Source organism: Leucoraja erinacea, chromosome 24 (assembly GCF_028641065.1).
Source record: "Leucoraja erinacea ecotype New England chromosome 24, Leri_hhj_1, whole genome shotgun sequence".
NCBI classification, from domain to species: domain Eukaryota; kingdom Metazoa; phylum Chordata; class Chondrichthyes; order Rajiformes; family Rajidae; genus Leucoraja; species Leucoraja erinaceus.
Genome location: NC_073400.1, coordinates 33,251,161 through 33,267,422, shown reverse-complemented (window position 1 = coordinate 33,267,422; position 16,262 = coordinate 33,251,161). Strand labels below are relative to the sequence as shown.

The 16,262-nt window shown below is 45.6% G+C and overlaps 1 protein-coding gene across 12 annotated transcripts in view; it reads right to left on the bottom strand.

The window, feature by feature from the left end:
* LOC129708952 (zona pellucida sperm-binding protein 3 receptor-like) overlaps window positions 1-16,262 on the bottom strand; it is a 40,193-nt gene that overhangs the window by 22,725 nt on the left and 1,206 nt on the right. For 9 of the 12 annotated variants that reach the window (XM_055655036.1, XM_055655032.1, XM_055655034.1 and 6 more), the window contains exons 2-11: window positions 14,342-14,542; window positions 13,011-13,107; window positions 12,220-12,293; window positions 11,712-11,897; window positions 9,853-10,035; window positions 8,381-8,566; window positions 6,156-6,338; window positions 3,071-3,256; window positions 1,382-1,564; window positions 717-813 (exon numbers count right to left, since the gene is read on the bottom strand). In XM_055655036.1, coding sequence (XP_055511011.1) covers window positions 717-813; window positions 1,382-1,564; window positions 3,071-3,256; window positions 6,156-6,338; window positions 8,381-8,566; window positions 9,853-10,035; window positions 11,712-11,897; window positions 12,220-12,293; window positions 13,011-13,107; window positions 14,342-14,542 — 1,576 coding nt within the window. The remainder of the gene's footprint in view (window positions 1-716; window positions 814-1,381; window positions 1,565-3,070; window positions 3,257-6,155; window positions 6,339-8,380; window positions 8,567-9,852; window positions 10,036-11,711; window positions 11,898-12,219; window positions 12,294-13,010; window positions 13,108-14,341; window positions 14,543-16,262) is intronic. The other 3 variants (XM_055655033.1, XM_055655041.1, XM_055655042.1) reach the window with 3 other exon arrangements.

Sequence of the window (16,262 nt, the reverse complement as noted above, 5' to 3'; positions counted from 1 at the left end):
GGCAATGAAATAGAACAAACCATGAACAGTTGTAAGGATGATCCCTGATGGACTAACTAGTGTCTGTACGCACGTTACTGCAACTTTGTCCACACCTCCAGCCTGCACTTTGCATAAAGCTTCAACTACTTACTTACTAATTAAATGTTTCTGCTTCATGATATTACCAGGACCCTCGTGTGGAAACAGTTTGAAGACTGGAACTCAAATGCTCACTGCACAAACTCACCTATCCATGTTCTCCACAGATGCTGCCTGACCCGCTGAGTTACTCCAGCACTCTGTGAAACGTCACCTATCCATGTTCTCCACAGATGTTGCTGCACCCGCTGAGTTACTCCAGCACTCTGTGAAACGTCACCTATCCATGTTCTCCACAGATGCTGCCTGACCCCCTGAGTTACTCCAGCACTCTGTGAAACGTCACCTATCCATGTTCTCCAGATATGGGTGCTCTCTGTACGGAGTTTGTACATTCTCCCTGTGGGGACCTCGTGGGTTTCCTCCTGGCCAAAGGGGTCGAACTAAATTTTAACCATTTTTTCCTGCCATCTTCTCTACAATTGAATATTACCTTTTGGACCTGAAGAAGAGCTGTCACTCCCTCCACAGCTCCTGACTGACTGGCCCGCTGACTCTGCTCAACGTTTTCTGTAGTTTATTTCAGATTTCCAGTGACTACAAATGTTAGCGATTTTCATTGTTCAAATGCTCACCCTGATCTACATTGGAAATGAGCTCGATTTCCAAAAGTGGTGTCTGGTGCCTGAGAATACCCATTCACTATCATTCCTGGGCTGCCACAGTTAATCGCTACACAGGGAGAAAAGGAAGCAGTTAAAGATGTAAACGCCACACGCCAACACGTTCTTCACACCCGTGACGCCAATGTGTTGAATTTTACACAACAACCCCGACAATTCTAATCTCCCACTTATTTACAGTCCAGGTTTAGCGAATGAAATGATTACCTATCCATGTTCTCCACAGATGCTGCCTGACCCGCTGAGTTACTCCAGCACTCTGTGTCCTTCACTAAACACGATGCACTACAAGACCAGGTTGGATATGGGGTACCTTGTGGGCCCCCATCTCGCTCCACGTTCTGGCCTCCACAAGGCACGGCAGCGGTCTGACACATGGAGCGCTGCATCTTCCACATACAAGCAGCTTGGCAACACCCAGAACCGTGGACATAGTTGATGCAAATCCCAAACTCCCACCAGCCATGAGCTGAACACGACATCTCAATTCTTCACAGCAAGATGCACACATTAAACCGAAAAGTAACATTTCCACCTGATATCCATAAGTTCATGAAAGAGGAAACGTTTAACCCATTCCTTCCCTCCAGCACTCAGCTCATACAGAGGCTACTCACGTTTGCAGATGGGGGGTCCAGGCACAAAGGTATTGTTCCCTCTACATTCAATTGTACTTCTGCCAACCATCTGAGAGCCTCGGACACAGCGATAGCTGATGGTTTCCCCATACGTGTAGGAGAGGGCGATTCCTCCCTCCATCTGGCTGAACGCCGGCAGGACTGGCTGCTGACACTGGACAACTATCCAGGAAAATGACACATATTACTCTTCACCAGAATACTGGCCATTCACCAAGTATCAGTCCCACTCAGCGAATTGTGGACACAGCCCAGACCGTCACACAAACCAACCTCCCCTCCATTGACTCCATCTACACCTCATGCTGCCTCGGCAAGGCCAGCAGCATCATCAAGGACCAGTCTCACCCCAGCCACTCCCTCTTCTCACCCCTCCCATCGGGCAAGAGGTACAGAAGTGTGCAAACAAACACCTCCAGATTCAGGGACAGTTTCTTCCCAGCTGTTATCAGGCAACTGAACCGTCCCACCACACCCAGAGAGCGGTCCTGACCTACTATCTACCTCTTTGGTGACCCTCGAACTATCCTTGATGGGGCTTTGCTGGCTTTACCTTGCACTAAACATTATTCCCTTATCATGTATCTGTACACTGTGAAAAGCTTGATTGTGATCATGTGTTGTCTTTCTGCTGACTGGCTAGCACGCAACAAAAGCCTTTCACTGTACCTCGCTACACGTGACAGTAAACTCAACTGAACTCCATAAAATGAGACTTTGGAAAGTGGGAATGGCAGATTAGTCCAGGATTTATCACCTGCAACACCTAGACATTTTTGTTCTTTTTTCACAAAAGGAATAACTTTGCATTTTCCTCGCACACTCCATTAAAAACATTTGCCAACTCACCTGACACATCAATCTGCTTTGTCATAAGGAATAAGAGTAGAATTAGGCCATTCAGCCCATCAAGTCTACTCCACCATTCAATCATGGCTGATCTATCTCTCCCTCCCAACCCCATTCTCCCCAAAACATTTGACACCCGTACTAATCACTACTCTATCTATCTCTGCTTTAAAAATATCCACTGACTTGGCCTCCACAGCCGTCTGTGGCAAGGAATTCCAGAGGTTCACCACCCTCTGACTTATCTTCCTTGTAAATTGCTTTCCCACCTATCTTGGTGTCATCTGCCAACTTTGCTCCTGTTGTAGTCATTGGCACATTGGTGAAGAGTAGTGGTCCTGGCACTGACACTGTACAACAGGGCTGTCTGAGCCAAGTCATGAGCTACCCTTGGTGCAAGTGTAGGTCAGATACAACAACATGAAGGACGTGTGAGGGGATAAACTCATCACAAGAGGGAATGGCCGTGCTAGGCTTGCTCTGCTTGGGAACTAGCAGAGTTGACTAATTGATGAGCCGACTGGAGTCCAGTTATTGAGCTTACAGTGTGGAAACAGGCCATTTGGCCCAACCTGTTCACACGTCCCATCTGCACTCATCCCACCGGCCCATATTCCCTCGAAACCTGGCCTATCCATTCTTGGTGCAGTACCACATATAGATGACTTAATGTAGTTATTAATTGTTAACATTTATTTTCTCAGTGGCAGGATCACAATCACGCACAGGACTAGGTGGGAGTTTCAGTAACACTACAACCTTGCTACAGGCTAATCTACAGACAGACAGACAGACAGCTGTAAAGCGACTGTACTCTACCTGTGCACGTTGGTGGTGTGTTGTCCCATTCCCCGATCTCTGTACAAACCAGTCTGCCTGCTCCGATTAATGAATAGCCGGCACTGCAGGAGTACTCCGCCACCATCCCATATTCCCAGAGCTCTCTGTCGGCTGGTGAGGAAGTGTTCCCGTTACTAATCGGTGGGGGAGCAGCGCATGAGACAGCTGTGAACAAATAGAAACATAGACAATAGGTGCATGAATAGGCCATTCGGCCCTTCGAGCCTGCACCGCCATTCAATATGATCATGGCTGATCATCCAACTTAGTATCCTGTACCTGCCTTCTCTCCATACCCCCTGATCCCTTTAGCTACAAGGGCCACATCTAACTCCCTCTTAAATATAGCCAATGAACTGGCCTCAACTACCTTCTGTGACAGGGAATTCCAGAGATTCACCACTCTCTGTGTGAAAAATGTTTTTCTCATCTAGGCCCTAAAAGACTTCTCCTTTATCCTTAAACTGTGACCCCTTGTTCTGGACTTCCCCAAACATCGGAAACAATCTTCCTGCATCTAGCCTGTCCAACCCCTTAAGAATTTTGTAAGTTTCTATAAGATCCCCCCTCAAATTCTAGCAAATACAAGCCGAGTCTATCCAATCTTTCTTCATATGAAAGTCCTGCCATCCCAGGAATCAGTCTGGTGAACCTTCTCTGTACTCCCTCTATGGCAAGAATGTCTTTCCTCAGATTATGAGACCAAAACTGAAATACAATGAATACTCTCAAGGGAATGTGGGATCAAAACTTCAGCTTCAGGAATTAAAAGCACTCAGTGCAGAAGGGAGCAACCCTCTCACAGGTGCAAAATTAAATGAATATACTGTGGTCCAATGCATGTGTGTTTGGGTAACACTGCGTATCCTCATGCATCGTGGGCGTAGTGGTAGAGTTGCCGCTTAACAGCGCTAGAGATCCGGGTTCCATCCTGACTACGGGCGCTGTCTGTACGGAGTTTGTACGTTCTCCCCGTGACCTGCGTGGGTTTTCTCAGAGATCTTCGGTTTCTGCCCACACTCCAAAGATGTACAGGTTTGTAGCTTGGTATAAATGTAAATTGTCCCCAGTGTGTGTAGTGTGCAGGGATCACTGGCTAGTACAGACTCGGTGGGCCGAAGGTGCTGCCTGTCCCGCTGAGTTACTCCAGTATTTTGTGTCTGTCTTCGGTTTAAATCAGCATCTGCAGTTACTTCCTACACGTTGCATGCTAACCAGTCAGCGGAAAGGCAATACAAGATTACAATCGAGCCGTCCACAGTGTACAGATACATGATAAAGGAATAAATATGAATAACGATTGTTCTGCTATCTGCCCTGATCTGTAACAGAGAACGTTATAGAACATTTAGAACGGAGACGAGGAAAAACTTTTCCACCCAGAGAGTTGCGAGTCTGTGGAATTCTCTGCCTCAGAGGGCGGTGGAGGAAGGTTCTCTGGATGCTTTCAGGCGAGAGCTAGATAGGGCTCTTAAAGATAGCAGAGTCAGGGGATATGTGAAGGCAGGAACGGGGTACTGATTGTGGATGATCAGCCATAGTCACATTGAATGACTTGAAGGGCCGAATGGCCTACTCCTGCACCTGTTGTCTATTGTACACTTCAAAGATAGATTTTTACTGAACTCAGCCCCCAACTGCTATCCCCTTTCTAGCTTAGTACTGGGGATAGCGACTCATGTTGCAGGAGGGGGGGGGTCGGGGAACAAACGTGTTGTTTTCTCCACGTTGTATTACACTGCAGTCAACCATTCTAAACCCTTCAGCACAGCTGTAGCTGATGGTGTCTCCATATCTGTACTTCAGGCTAGACACTGCCTCCTTCTGGCCATTTGCTATCGGTGCAGGGCGGCGACATTCCACAGCTGCCGCAAATACAATCAATCTAAGCTTCAGTTTCAATTTTTTTAGTTTAGTTATGAGACACATCCCGGAAACAGGCCCTTCGGCCCACCGAGTCGGCACTGACCAGCGATCCCCGTACACTAACACTGTCCTACACACACTAGGGACAACTTACACATAAACCAATTAACCTGCAAACGTGCACATCTTTGGAGTGTGGGAGGAAACCGAAGATCTCGGAGAAAACCCACGCAGGTCAGACAGCACCCATAGTCAGGATGGAACCTGGGTCATTGGAGCTGTGAGGCAGCAGCTCTACCCGCTGCGCCACCGTGCCGCCGTTCATTATGCATAGACTATAAAAAATATCTAGAGGAGCCTTAAAAAAACATCTTAAGCCTGCTCCACCAACCAACCGCTCAACAGGGCCGCAGCGGGTAGGGCTGCTGTTTCACAGCGCCAGAGACACAGGTTCAATCCCAACCTCGGGTGCTGTCTGTCTGTGTGGAGTTTGCACGTTCTCCATGTGACTGTGTGGGTTTCCTCCGGGTGCTCCAGTTTCCTCCCACATCACAAAGACGTGCGGGTTTGCAGGTTAATCGCCCCTCTGTAAATTGCCCCCTCGTGTGTAGGGAGTGGATGAGAAAGTGGGATTACATGGAACTAGTGTGAGCAGGTGATCGATGGTCGGCGTGGACTGGGCGGGTCGAAGGGCCTGTTTCCATGCTGTACCTCAGCCCTCTCCCACACAATGCCTCAGCCTGGTGTTGAATCATCAACTTCATCACCAAACATTAACCCAGTGCAGTTGGTCAAATTAGATATCTGCACATTGCTCTAACATCTTTTGCGTTGAGAACATTCGGATGAATCTTTTACAAACTTCCAGTCCTATCACTGAGCTAAAAGGGCAGAAATTCTATTCGTGAAAATTAAAGATTGAAGATTTTTTTTTAAAGCAGATTAACAATAGACAATAGACAATTGGTGCAGGAGCAGGCCATTCGGCCCTTCGAGCCAGCACCGCCATTCAATGTGATCATGGCTGATCATCCCCAATCAGTACCCCGTTCCTGCCTTCTCCCCATATCCCCTGACTGCTATTTTTAAGAGCCCTATCTAGCTCTCTCTTGAACGACCAAGAAAAATCCACGGTGGAGATTTATAACATCGGCAATTCTTTGAGTTGTTAGGTTTAGTTGTAGGGAAGGTGACTCACGTTTACAGGCGGGAGGTCCAGGCACAAAGGTGTTGTTTTGTCCACATTCTATTTCGCTCTGGCCGACCATGTCAAAGCCTTGGTCGCAGCTGTAGATGATGGTGTCTCCCACTGTGAACACCGGGCCAGAATCCCCCTCCATCCGCCCATTCAATGGCACGTCAGGAGGGTGGCACAGAACAGCTGGCAAAATAAATCCAAGCATGGATCTACACCAGGTAACTGTCTGTACATCTGTACATGGATCAACACCAGGTAACTGTCTGTACATCTGTACATGGATCTACACCAGGTAACTGTCTGTACATCTGTACATGGATCTACACCAGGTAACTGTCTGTACATCTGTACATGGATCTACACCAGGTAACTGTCTGTACATCTGTACATGGATCTACACCAGGTAACTGTCTGTACATCTGTACATGGATCTACACCAGGTAACTGTCTGTACATCTCCGATCATCTCTGATCTTTGTTCTGCAGATCTTTCTTGTACAGATAGTAAATCTAACATGGCAAATCAGAGCAGCACTATCCTAACGCATATCCTACTGATTTACCTATTTGAGTTAGATGACGTGAAATAGCCTCTTCTCAGAAAACACACACACAGCAGTCCATGAGCTCATAACCGATTGGAGCAGAATTCAGCCCATCAAGTCTGCTCCGCCCTTCAATCATGGCTGATCCATCTTTCCCTCCCAACCCCATTCTCTTGCCTTCTCTCCATAGCCCCTGACATCTTTACTAATCAACAATATATCTATCTCTGCCTTATTAATATTCTAATATAGTTCTCTCAAATATCTAGTTCTAGTCGGGATGAATGCGATGGGCCGAAGGGCTAGTTTCCCAGCTGTATGACTCCATGATTCTATAAGTTCACACCAACAAGCAAACTTGTCTGTGAAGTTTGACACTTGGGCAAATCAAAACACTTTTATCTTCAGAAAAGTTACTCCAGTCACAGACTGCAGTTTACAAGATGATCAAACTACTTTTTGCCATCTCAAGTCTCAACCACCTCAACATCATGAGGAGATGGCCGTGCTAGGCTTGCCCGGCTCGGGAACATTGGAGTGTCTGTCGGCACTGGGCCTGTACTCGCTGGAGTGTCGAGCCTACACTGCCATTCAATATGATCATGGCTGTTCACCCAACTCAGTATCCCATCCCTGCCTTCTCTCCATACCCCCTGAGGTGGAACCTCATTGAAACATACGGAATAATGAAAGGCCTGGATAGAGTGGATGTGGAGAGGATGTTTCCACTAGTGCGAGAATCTAGGACTAGAGGTCATAGCCTCAAAATTAAAGGACGTCTTTTATGAAAAAGATGAGGAGAAATTTCGTTAGTCAGAGGGTGGTGAATCTGTGGAATTTTATGACGGCTGTCGAGGCCAAGTCAGTAGATATTTTTAAGGCAGAGATAGATAGATTCTTGATTAGTACGGAGATTATGGGGAGAAGGCAGGAGAATGGGGTTAGGAGGGAGAGATAGATCAGCCATGATTGAATGGTGGAGCAGCCTTGATGGGCCGAATGGCCTAATTCTACTAACGTATAACCTTATGACCACTTAAGACCTTATGAACTAGCAGAGTTGACCAATCTGATTAGTTGACTGGCCTCCATTCTTGAAGCAATAATAACATACAAAATTCTTAAGGGGTTGGACAGGCTAGATGCAGGAAGATTGTTCCCGATGTTGGGGAAGTCCAGGACAAGGAATCACAGTTTAAGGATAAGGGGGAAATCCTTTAGGACCGAGATGAGGAAAACCTTTTTCACACACATTTGGCCCTTCGAGCCTACACTGCCATTCAATATGATCATGGCTGTTCACCCAACTCAGTATCCCATCCCTGCCTTCTCTCCATACCCCCTGATCCCTTTAGCCACAAGGGCCACATCTCACTCCCTCTTAAATATAGCCAATGAACTGGCCTCAACTACCTTCTGTGGCAGAGAATTCCACAGATTCACCACTCTCTGTGTGAAAAATGTTTTTCTCATCTTGGTCCTAAAAGACTTCCCTCTTATCCTTAAACTGTGACCCCTAGTTCTGGACTTCCCCAACATCGGGAATAATAAACACAGGGTTAAGCGGGAATATTTGTTGAACTGTCACTTGGGGATGGTCTCAGTAACACTACAACCTTGCTACAGGCTAATCTACAGACAGACAGACAGACAGACAGCTGTAAAGCGACTGTACTCTACCTGTGCACGTTGGTGGTGTGTTGTCCCATTCCCCGGTCTTTGTACAAACCAGTCTGCCCGCTCCGATTAATGAATAGCCGGCATTGCAGGAGTACTCCGCCACCATCCCATATTCCCAGAGCTCTCCGTCGGCTGGTGAGGAAGTGTTCCCGTTACTAATCGGTGGGGGAGCAGCGCATGAGACAGCTGTGGACAAATGAAATACAATGAAACATCAGATGGAAACATGAGCTTCCCACAGTCAGTCAGTCAGGCACAGCAGTCTCTGCACGGCTCTGGGGAAAGGCAGGGGAATAGGTAGCTGGATTGCTCGTACATACAGTACGGTCTAAAGCTTGTCACTGGACAAAGGTCTCTCTCCCAGCTTGCCAACACACCACTAAACTGAAGAAGGGTCGCAACCAGAAACGTCGCCTATTTCGTTCGCTCCATAGATGCTGCCTCACCCGCTGAGTTTCTCCAGCATTTTTGTCTACCTTCGATTTTCCAGCATCTGCAGTTCCTTCTTAAACTAAACTGAAGGGTATATTTTGTATCGTTATACAAAATACACGACCCACAAAAGGTGCTGCCTCACAAGAAACATAGAAAATAGGTAGGTATATACAGGAGTAGGCCATTTGGCCCCTCGAGCCAGCACCGCCATTCAATACGATCATGGCTGATCATCCACAATCAGTACCCTGTTCCTGCTTTCTCCCCATATCCCTTGATTCCGTTAGCCCTGAGAGCTAAATCTAACTCTCTCTTGAAAACATCCAGTGAATTGGCCTCCATTGCCCTCTGTGGCAGAGAATTCCACAGATTCGCAACTATTTGGGTGAAAAAGTGTTTCCTCATCTCAGTCCTAAATGGCCTACTCTTTATTCTTAAACTGTGACCCCTGGTTCTGGACTCCCCCAACATCAGGAACATTTTTCCTGCATCTAACACGAAACGTCACCTATTCCTTCACTCCATAGATGCTGCCTCACCCACTCAGTTTCTCCAGCATTTTTGTCTACCTTCGGACTATCTTTGATCGGACTTCACTGGCTTTACCTTGCACTAAATGTTAATCCCTTATCATGTATTTGTACACTGTGGACGGCTCAATTGTAATCATGTATTGTCTTTCCGCTGACTGGATAGCACGCAACAAAAGCTTTTCACTGTACCTCAGTACACGTGACAATAAACTCAACTCAAAAACACCTCTCTGGCCTAGTTATGTAAAGCATCTGGAATCGATGGAACAAACACGTTACCAATTAAAGAAAGATTGCAAGTGGTGGCACACACAAGTCCAATTCTTGGCATTTTAACTAAACGGAGACTATTGCAACATGATTGTGGTTGTTGACAATGTGATTGGGCAGATTTGCGTGTGTGGACAGTAAGTGGACACACGTCTCGAGACAGAAACTAAGAAGATATTTGCAGGCTTCAGCAAAGATGTCAATGTCCAGGCTCATACACTGTTTGCAACTCACCTTTACAGGAGGGGGGTCCAGGTACAAAGGTGTTGTTTTCTGCACATTCTATTACACTCTGGCCGACCATTTCAAAGCCTTCAGTGCAGCTGTAGCTGATGGTGTCTCTGTACATGTACGTCGGGCCAAACCCTGCCTCGATCTGTCCATTCAATGGCACGTCAGGAAGATGGCACAGAACTGCTAGCAAAATAAATCCAAGCATGAATTTGCTTCAGGTAACTGTGCTTTGATCATCTTTAGAGTCATAGTGATACAGTGTGGAAACAGGCCCTTCGGCCCAACTTGCCCACACCGGCCAACATGTCGCACCTGCCCGCGTTTGGTCCATGTCCCTCCAAACCTATCCTATCCATGTATCTGTCTGACAGCTTCTTAAATGTTTGGATAGTCCCTGCCTCAACTATCTCCTCTGGCAGCTTGTTCCATGCACCCACCACCCACTGTGTGAATCAACATACGTGCACATTTTTAAAATACCACACACACATTCCAGTTGATTGCATATCTGCAACTGCAGCTTGGTATGACTTTATTCATGACTAAGGTTAAATTGTTTACTGAATATAAACAATTCCTTAAAGGTTTATCTAGAACATATCCAACGCAACTACATTAAGCCAAACCCACCTTGCAACTCGTGACAATTATTTGTTTTTAATTACATTTAATCTTGAATTTCCTAACATTTATTCAGAGCCATTATCATGTGTGGGATTCTTTTATTGCTAGAACATACAGCATGGAAACAAGCCCCATGAGTCCACGCTGACCAACAATTCATATTAGTTCTGTTATCCCACTTTCTCATCCACTCCCTACACACTAGAGGCCAATTAACCTACAAACCCGCACGTCTTTGGGAAGTGGGAGGAGGCTGATGCACCCGGAGAAAACCCACACGGTCACAAGGAGAATGTGGAAACTCTACATGCAGAAGCCCCTGAGGTCAGGATCGAACCCGGGTCTCTGGCGCTGAGAGGCAGCAGCTCTACCTGCTGCACTACCTTGACACACTGTAAGCAGGATTAAAGTGGCAGGATTTATGGAATCAGTGGACGGGGCACTTTTTGTGCTCTTAAAGCTTTACGATATTAACTATGACACTGGTAAGAGTGCTGTTATGATCTGTAGAAGCAAAGAGGATAAATGTCTAAAATGTCCTGATTTTAAATTGTCTGATAATAATCTTAGTGTCTGTAATAAGGTAAAATATCTTGGACATTTTATTACAGAACAAATGACAGATGATGAGGATATTTATAGGCAACGTCGTATGATGTATGCACAAGCAAACATTCTCTTGCACAAGTTTAGTGCATGTACAGATGGAGTGAAGATGTCTCTGTTTGGAGCATATTGTACATCACTCTATACTGCACACCTGTGATCAAACTACAGAAAACCAAGCTTACAGAGACTTAAAGTAGCTTATAATGATGCCATGAGAATGTTACTTAAGAAACCTAGATCGGGGTAGTGCAAGTGAAATGTTTGTGGCTGCAGGAGTCAATACTTTACAAACTCTCTTAAGAAATCTTATGTATAAATTTGGAGAAACTCCAGCTTTTTTGTGTACCTGCGATTTTCCAGCATCTGCAGTTCCTTCTTAAACACTTATGTGTAAATTTATTGGCTGGATTAATGACTCTTGGCCTTGTCAAACATAAAGTTTAGCACTACACTCTACCAATCCCAGCTGTGGAGACATTGGTATAGTTGTCTCGTTGTAGGACACTGGTTTTTAAAATTCTAGATCTTAGACCATGTATTGTGCTTCTGTATGTCGTTTATTCTGTGTAATGTCTGAGTTTGCTGCAAACAATCTTCTGTGGACATGGGACAAACTAGTCGCGTACCTCTACATGTTGGCAGCTCATTGTTCCACTCCCCGGTCTCTGTACAAGCAAGTTCGACTGCACCGATCAGTGAATAGTTCTCATCACAGGAGTACCTTGCCACCATCCCATATTTCCAGTTCTCCCTATTGGGTGGAGAAGGAGCTACGCCATTCATAATCGGTGGAAGTTCATCGCAAGTGACAGCTGGAAGAAATGACATTGAATTACTGCTTCCAATACTTGTTTAGTTTAGAGATACAGCACGGAAACAGGCCCTTCGGCCCACCGGGTCCACGCTGACCAGCGATCCCTGCACACTAACATTATCCCACACTCACTGAGGACAATTTACATTTATACCAAGCCAGTTAACCTACAATCCTGCACGTCTTTGGAGTGTGGGAGGAAACCGAAGATCTTGGAGACAACCCACGCAGTCACAGGGAGAACGTGCAAACTCCGTACAGGCAGCACCTGAAGTCGGGATCGAACCCGGGTCTCTGGCGTGATGAATGTGGAAGCTCACCTTTACACGTCGGGATCTGGCCGTCCCAACCATCAACAGTGCACAACTGGTAACTCCGACCCACCACCTGGTATCTAAACACAAGGAAGACATGTGACTGTAGGAAACACAGGCAAAAAGCACCAACTAACAAGTAGTATCAAAAGCCACTCCCTCTTCTCCCCTCTCCCATCGGGCAAGAGGTACAGAAGTGTGAAAACACACACCTCCAGATTCAGGGACTGTTTTTTCCCAGCTGTTATCAGGCAACTGAACTGTCCTCTCATCAACTAGAGAGTGGTCCTGACTTCCCAGTCATCAGTCTGAAGAAGGATCTTGACCGAAACGTCACCTATTCCTTCTCTCCACAGATGCTGCCTCACCCGCTGAGTTTCTCCAGCATTTTTTGTCTCCCATCTACCTCATTGGGGATTAACTTTAATCAGACTTTACTGGCTCTATCCTGCACTAAACGTTATTCCCTTTAGCATGTATCTGTGCATTGTGGATGGGTCAATTGTAATCATGTAGAGTATTTCCGCTGACTGGATAGAACGGAGCAAAAAGCCTTTCACTGTACCTCAGTACACGTGACAATAAACTCAACTACGCTAAACTAAGCTAGACTAACTCAGCGGGTCAGGCAGCATCTGTGAAGAACATGGATAGGTGACGTTTCACGAGTGCTGGAGTAACTCAGTGGGTCAGGTAGCATCTTTGGAGACGGATAGGCAGTGTTTCGGGTCGGGACCCTTCTTCAGAACATTTTTTAAGAACGTCTCTTAAAGATAATTTTAGTTTTTTGTACTCACCCTGTCTCACAGTGAAAAGTAACTTTACTTCCAAAAGTAGTTTTCGGTGCCTGTGAATATCCATTCATAATCTCTCCTGGATTTCCACAGTTCCTCACTGTGCAAATGAAAGTGGGAGATGATAAAGGATAGAAAAATAGTGGCAAAACTATCCAAACGCTTGTTCTCAGAACTAGTAAAACAATTTGTAGTTTTGCATCTTAACATTTCCCATGCTGTAAACTCTAGATTGTTACTGTTTACAAATGAGCCTTTCCTCAGTTGTAGAGTCCTACGACACGCTAACTGCCCCTTCAGCCCAACCTGCCCGTGTCAACCAATATGCCTATCTATGCCAGTGCCACCTGAACCTGTCCTATCCTGAAAAAAACACCTTTTATCCATGAGTAGTAGCTCTACTCAATATCCAAATATCTGTAGCCTCCTTTTGCTCTGGTAATTTATATAATTCACATGTTTAATCAATAATGTTTTATTATTAATGTTTAATGTTTTATTCCTAACTGTCACTCAATGTTATGTTGTCACTTGCGGGCGGAGCACCAAGGCAAATTCCTTGTATGTGAATACTTAGCCAATAAACTTATTCATTCATCCATGTTCCTGTCCACATGTCTTATAAATGTTGTTATAGTCCCTGCCTCAACTACCTCCTCTGGCAGCTTGTTCCATATATCCAACACTCCTTGTGTGAAACATTTGCCCATCAGATTCCTATTAAATCTCCCCCCCCTCACCTTAAACCCATGTCCTCTGCTACTGGATCCCTATCCTCTGGTGAAAGACTATGCATTTACTCTATCTATTCCTCTTGTGATCTTATACACCTCTATAAGATCACCCCTCCTGTGCTAAAATAAATAGAGTCCTAGCCTACTCAACCTCTCCCTGTAGCTCAGGCCCTCAGGTCCTGGCAACATCCTCGTAAAAGTTCTCTCCGCTCGTTCCACCTTAACACCATCTTTCCCATCACAGGGTGACCACAACAAAACACAATACATCAAATGGCCTCACCGATGTCTTGTACAACTGTAAACATAAAACACATCTAGAACTAGTGATATGATGTCCCATAACTGAAGGAGCAAATCCTTGCTTCTGTATACCGACCTCAATTGACAGATTATGCCTCAATGAGTTTTAAATTAATCCAAAGAACTCAGTATTTGCAGGTCAGTTTCACCACAATTTTTCACACCATTGTGACGTTCCGAATGTTCAGTAACTAAGTTCTCAACAGTTCCTTTGGCCCATGGAAACAAACTACCTTCAACAAGTGAAATAAATGAGTGAGGAGAAAGGAGAATACAATCAGGCTACTTGTTACTTACATTCACATTTGAGCTGCAACGTTGTCCACGTTGAATCTTCCCCGCAAGTAACAGATCTTGAACTATTTAACGAGTCTTCCTTGAATACATAACCCAAATCACACCCATAAATTACCTCTGCCCCCTCTTTAAATGAGATCTCAGAGATAAATTCATGAACTGGAGAGCCATTTTCCAACTCTGGAGGTCTGCCACAGTCAGCTGTAAAATAAATAGGTTTATTAAGTTAAACACAAAGTGCTGGAGGAACTCAGCGGGTCAGGCAGCATCTGCGGAGGGAGATGGCCAGATGATGATGCCGGTTGGGACCCTTCTTCAGACTGGAGTAGTGGGGAGATGGAGAGAGGTGGGAGCGGGACAAAGACTGGCAGCGATAGATGGATTGTTCAGCAACAGTTCAGGAACAAGAGGAGCTGTGTTAGGCTGAGGGGTCTTGATGGAAGGGACATGAAGCACATGTGAGAGCCGAGACAGAGAAGGCGGAAAGCTTTTCCCACTGAGGGTTGGTACATCTTTGGATCTCTCTTCCTTGAATTACAGTCTTTGAATATTCTTGAGGCAGAGTTAGTTAGATTCTTGACAAGCACGAAGTTGAAAGGCGACTCGGTGTAGACGAGGATGCAGGTTTGAGATTACTATCAAGTCCGCCATGATCAGTGTGTTTATTTCAATGCAATGATTATTCTGGGTAAGGCAGATGCACTTCGAGCCTGGATCTGTGCATGGAGCTATGGCGGTTGCCATTAGAGACTTGATTACGAGGGGGACAGGACTGGCAGCTCAATGGTCCAGGTTTCAATGTTTTAAATACGATAGAGAGGGAGGTAAACGAGGTGGAGGAATTGCATTACTAATCTGGGAGAATATCGCGGCAGCACTCACGAGGAAACTGTGGAGGGTTTGTTCCTGGAAACAATGTGGGTTGAGCTCAAAAATAGGAAAGGTGCAATCACGCGAAGGAGAGGTTGAGTAGGCTGGGTCTCTATTCCATGGAGCGCAGGAGGATGAGGGTGATCTTTTAGAGATGTACAAAATCATGAGAGGAATAGATCAGGTGGATACACAGAGTCTCTTGCCCAGAGTGGGGGAATCGAGGACCAGAGGACATAGGTTCAAGGTGAGGGAGAAAGGATTTAATAGGAATCCGAGGGGTAACTTTTTCTCACAAAGGGTGGTGGGTGTATGGAACGAGCTACCAGAGGAGGTAGTTGAGGCTGGGACTATCCCATCGTTTAAGAAACAGTTAGACAGGCACATGGAAAGGACAGGTTTGGAGGGATAAGGACCAAGCACAGGTAGGTGGAACTAGTGAAGCTGGGACATAGTTGGCTGGTGTGGGCAAGTTGAGCCAAAGGGCTTGTTTCCACGCTGTATCACTCTATGACTATGACTCCATGACACTCTGATAGGGTTATACCACAGGAAGCAGGATATACTGTAGAAGAACAAAAAAGGATACAAAGTGCTGGAGTAAATATACACTGTATATTATATGTAATATAACTATGTATATGTCATATACATGGTTTGTTAGTTAGTTGCACTTATTGTCACGTGTACCGAGGTACAGTGAAAAGCTTTTGTTCTGTGCTATTCAGTCAGCGGAAAGACAACACATGATTACAATCTAGTTGTGCACAGTGTACAGATACATGATGAAGAGACTAATGTGAATCAAGTTTAGTGCAATATAAAGTCCAGTAAGGTCCAATCAAAGATAGTCTGAGGGTCACCAATGAGGTAGATGGTAGTTCAGGAGCGCTCTGTAGTTGGTAATAGAATGGTTCAGTTGCCAAATAACAGCCGGGAAGAAACTGTCCCTGAATCTGGAGATAGACACAAAACACTGGAGTAACTCAGCAGGACAGGCAGCATCTCTGGAGAGAAGGAACGGGTAACATTTCGGGTCGAGACCCTTCTT